This window comes from Apaloderma vittatum, unplaced genomic scaffold (assembly GCF_000703405.1).
Source record: "Apaloderma vittatum isolate BGI_N311 unplaced genomic scaffold, ASM70340v1 scaffold34369, whole genome shotgun sequence".
NCBI classification, from domain to species: Eukaryota; Metazoa; Chordata; class Aves; order Trogoniformes; family Trogonidae; genus Apaloderma; species Apaloderma vittatum.
In genome coordinates this window covers 11,876-16,809 of record NW_009734076.1, presented here as the reverse complement: position 1 = coordinate 16,809, position 4,934 = coordinate 11,876, and the positions used below count along the sequence as shown (strand labels likewise).

Genomic DNA, 4,934 nt, shown 5'->3' with positions numbered 1-4,934 from the left:
CCAACCTCCCTGCCATGGGCAGGGATGCCCTTAACCAGCCCAGGTTGCTCAAGGCCTCATCCAGCCTGGCCTTGACCATCTCCAGGGAGGAGGCAGCTGCAGCCTCGATGAAGGAGCTCGCTGAAGCCAAGCTGATTTGTTGCTTATGGCCAGTTCCTAAAAATAACTACGTTGCAGGCTGAACTGTAGCTGAGCTGCTGCTTCCCGTCATGCTGGACTTGTATAAAAGGTTTCAGCTCAAGGAATTGAGACCCCTGTGGGTAAAAGCACTGTCGTCCCCCCCCACCTTCACCCCGCTCCCCCGTGCAGTGACTAACCAGTCCATCCACTGTGTCTTACAGCAACTGAAACACCCCAACCTGGTGAACCTGCTCGAAGTGTTCAGGAGGAAGCGGAGGCTGCATCTGGTCTTCGAATACTGCGACCACACGGTTCTCCATGAGCTGGACAAGCACCCGCGGGGGTCAGTGGCCTGTCTTTCACTGGGAGCTTTGAGCAGAGGAGTTGGAGGTGTCTGTTTTTGCCACTCTGCTAAGTTTTTAGAGGAATTTCATGAATTCCAGGCAAAGTTTTGCAGCCCAGTGCCTGGGATCTGCTCTGTTACCGTGGTTTAGCAACGATATCCAAAAAGAGTTGTGTGTGTCCCTGTGCACACTCCTCATCAAGGAGACGGGAGCACTGAACCAATTGAGATATCTTTGGCTCAGCAGCAGCAAGCTCGAGCAGCTCAGGAGCATCTTGTGTCTCACTGAGGAGGGGTTAGGGCTGTTTGGGGGGCTGTGCTGGGGGCACGCAGCCCTCCTTCCAGGAGGAAATGGAGAAGTTACCTCCTTCCAGGGCAGTGGTGGAGTCACCGTCCCTGGAGGTTTTCAAAAAACATGTAGACTTGGCACCTGGGAACATGGTTTAGTGGTCGTGGTGGTGTTGGGTTGCTGGTTGGACATGACAATCTTGGAGGTCTTTTCCAACCTTAATGATTCTCCGATTCCTACCGCTCGTCGGGTGTTTGGCACATTCCCGTGGGAGGTTGCAGACCCAGGCTGGGGGCACTGAAGCAGTGTCACTGAGCACCCAAATACCCAGCGTGTAGTGATGTCACTGATGAGATGTGTGACAGATGGGTGAACTGTAGCCCACTGACGTGCTGCTGAGCTAAGGAGTCTGTGCTGGCTGGCGGGAGTTACCGGGAGGCTCACCTGCACCTCTCTGGCCAGCCTCAGGTCAGACACTCTCTTCTTTAAACAGGTGCTTGCACAAAGTGTGAGCTACACGGGCAGAAGGAACGTTCTCCAGCACAGGGTTTGTTCTTCTGACACATTATAAATGCCACTCCCACCAAGTACATTGTCCCTAATTATTCACAGTGACTTGGTGAGGTGGAAATGCTAAGCAGAAGTTCGTAAATCATTTTACAGGCCTGGAGTCAAATGAATTGCCTGCAGGAGACTAATTGGGGGTTGAGTAAACAAGAGCCTGTTACTCTCTTTCTCCTTGATGTGGAACTCAGAAGGAGAATGGAGCGTGCTGACAGCGGATCGCTTTGTGAGCTGGTGAGCAGCTTTCACCTCAGTTTGAACCTGTTCACCTGGGACCTGAAGAGACAGTGGATAACCCTCTCTGAAGAAAATACTTCACGTTTGCTTTTTATTCATCAGCATGGCTCCAGCCTGGTTGCATACTTTGCCTTTTATCTTTGCTACAGCAGATGGCTGAGTCTTTTGTGGTCAGCATTAAGACAGGTGGGCACACTCCATGTTTCCAGGTCATTTGACCACCTTCACCTCCTTGTCAGACTGTCAGAGCAGCACTCTCATCATTCTGGGATGTTTCTGGAAGAAAACACTAGCATTGCAACGGCAGTGTCAGCCGTAAGTGTCAGTGCTGACAGGGCGAGGTGTCCTAAAGAAAAAGCCAGGCTTTCTGCATATTGTTTTGGTTTAGATTTTGGTGTTTTCTTTTTTCTTTATGATGAATCAGAAGCTTTTCAGCATTAAACACATGAAATGTAATTAGATTTGAGCTTGAAAGTGTCAAAATTGTCTTCCCTGGGGTTGTTGAAGACCATTACAGACCATGACAAGGAAGTTTAAGGCCTGTTGCACAGTAACTGTACGAGAGGAGAGGAGGCTGGATCTTTAACAGAGGTTTTCTTTCTCTGAAGTGTTTGCTAGCTATTGGAGGGAAGCAGAGGAGATGCAAACAAATCAGAGCTTTATACTTTAAAAGGAACATTCTCCCCCATCCCATTTTGGTTGTTTCTCTGCTCCAGACAATCAATGACACAACAGCATTGCAAGTCAGAGCGTGCATCTGCACCGCGGATTCTGTGCCAGCTCCAACTCTCTGAGCAGCCGCAGGGGTCGAAGTGCCTGCTGGCATTTCGGGAGGATTGCCAGGATACAAAGCACAGCGCCCAGACAGGATCTGACATGGACTTGCAAGCACCGATGTGCAGTTAACCCGTCAGCAGGCCTCGTGCTGGCTGCGACTGAGCGGTCCCAGACCCTCTGGCGTGCTCTCAGCTGCCATAAATCTGTGCGTCTTGTTGTGCTGACTGGCTTTGGAAGTGGTTTTGATGTTCCCTTTGATGCTCCTGCGATGCTTGGAGGGTAACCTAGCAGGAGAGCGCTGCTTTCCGCAGGGAGGTGCAGGCGGAGCTCAGCCTTAGCTCTGAACCATGGGAAGAGGTACAAACTGACTCTGCCAGCAACAGCCCAGCATCACTGGTTCCCTGCAGTGGAAGATCAAGGAACTGAGGGTTATTATGTATTTCTCGTAACATCTATAACAAGAAAATGCAGTTAGTGTGGGTTTTTTTCCTGAGTTTTCTAACTTGGTCAGATTTTGCTCAAAGATCTCTACAATGTTAGCCCTCAAAGGCCACCTCTTCCTTTTTACTCTAATAGTGAAGTTATTTTTAATGGCCAAAAATAACAATGTGCATTTTTTAAAACAGGGTGCCTGAGCATCTAGTGAAGAGCATAATCTGGCAGACTCTGCAAGCTGTGAACTTCTGCCATAAACACAACGTAAGTCCCCTAAAGAGCACTAACAATTGCAGTAACGTGCCTTTGGAGGAGGAGAAGATTCTGTTGTCGTTTTCCCGATTCTAGAGCTTTCATGGTGTAAAGTCAGATGAAATTTCCTGGGTTTGATGGGAAACATCTGAAATACGAGCGTATACCCACAACAGTTGGATTTACTGTCACAGAGATCCCTTGGGGTTGCTCTCAAGGAATGATTTGCACTGATGACTTTAGACAAGCTGCCAGGCTGAACAGAAATATATTCTTGTGTGTTCCCTGTGCCATGCATTAAAATCAACGTTTAGAAAACTGGCTTAACTTCTCATCAGCTGAGACCTGAGCAAACCGCTGCTGATTTCCCAGAAAATCCTGCTGTTGATAGTCACAGGCATTGAACCGTGGCACCAGTTAAAAGGTTTCAAAACTGAGATGCAGTAAACCGGTTTTACAAGCCATTCTCTGCTTTCTGGAGGGAAATGTGTGTGGCGAATATTTTGTAGAAAGCAGTGGGGACGGTTTAAGAGACAGGGAAGGAAAGAAGCCTTTCGGATAAATTCTTCAGGCAAACTTAACGGTAATTGTCTTTGATTTTGTTTTTTGTATTTGAGATTCAAGAGTTGGGCAGGAGATCGCTCTGGAATGGGTATTTTGTCTTTATGGGGAGAATTATGTCCAATACAGCCAGGGCAACTTGGCAATAAGTCTATCCTGCTTCCAGGATTTGTTGTTTTTCTTCTTTCTTTTTTCTGTTCCCCCACCCAGTCTGAAAGATTTAATGGAGTTTTAAAGCCAAGGGAACAATGAGATGCTGCAGTCTGACCTGCTGTAGATCACAGTTAATGAGATTTTATGCAGCTGCCCTTTCTGGAACTCCATGACATTGGTTTAACAAGCAGCATTTCAGTCCTCCAGAGGAGATAATAATTTACCACCAGCTTAGCTAGGAAAAGCCTGAGGTGTTTGTGCTGGGATGTTGGTAGCGGGAGGAACAGTGTGAGCTAGACTGATGATTTCAGTAGAGGACACCTTTCGCACTTAGGGAGAAGAGCAGAAGGTCTCTGCTAGTTTGATTAGCAGAAACTCATTCCCAGGCCCAAATTCGGTTGTGAACCTTCAGCAGGCAAGGTCACTTCTCAAGAATCACAGAATTGCTCATGTTGGAAAGGACTTTTGGAGAGTCCAGCTCTCTCTCTCAAGCTGGGTCAGCTAGAGAAGGCTGCTCAGAATCTTTTCCAGTCAGGGTCTGAATGTCTCCAAGAATGGAGGCACCACAGAGTCTCTGGACAACCTGTTTGGGTGTTTAGCCATGGTAAAAAAAAAAAATTTAAAAATCGCTTACATTTCAATGGAATTTCCTCTGTGTCCCATTTGTGCTCATTACTTTTTGTCCTTTCACTGGACACCACTGAGGAGAGCCCGGCTTGGCCGCCTTTGCTTCTTCCCATCAGGTACTGATGCACATTGGTAAGACCCCCCTGAACCTTCTCTTCTCTAGGCTGAATGATGGTCCCAGCTCCCTCATCCTCTCCTTGGATGCCAGATATGCCAACTCCTTTATCCTTGTAGTGACTCCTTCACTGGAGTCACTCCAGTATGCCCACGTCTTCCTTCTACTGGGTAAAACCAAGTTCCTAATGAGCAGTATGTTACAGATAGCTTTCTCCAGTGAGTTGCACTTGCAGAGAGCCAGGTTAACCACAACAGTTGATGTGCAACCCTCGCTTCTCCTGCTGGCAGATTCCCAGCTGGTGCCAGGGAGCTGGCTGTGTGGTGTCCAGGTGCTACAGAGCTGTGCGGCTGGAGCTGGGAGCCTGCACAATGTCTCATCCCAAAGGTGGGGTCTAGGCAGGGTAGTTGTTCTGCCCAGTAGAACATGTCTTTAGCTGCTGTTAAGAAATCCTTAAGTCT

At 48.2% G+C, this 4,934-nt stretch overlaps 1 protein-coding gene across 1 annotated transcript in view; it reads left to right on the top strand.

The window, feature by feature from the left end:
* Nucleotides 1-309: 309 nt before the first annotated feature.
* Nucleotides 310-4,934, top strand: part of CDKL1 (cyclin-dependent kinase-like 1 (CDC2-related kinase)) — a gene marked incomplete at its 5' end in the record, with an annotated part of 11,405 nt that continues 6,780 nt past the window's right edge. The window contains 2 exons of the mRNA XM_009876148.1: nt 310-463; nt 2,957-3,029. Of these exons, the coding sequence (XP_009874450.1) occupies nt 310-463; nt 2,957-3,029 (227 nt within the window). The remainder of the gene's footprint in view (nt 464-2,956; nt 3,030-4,934) is intronic.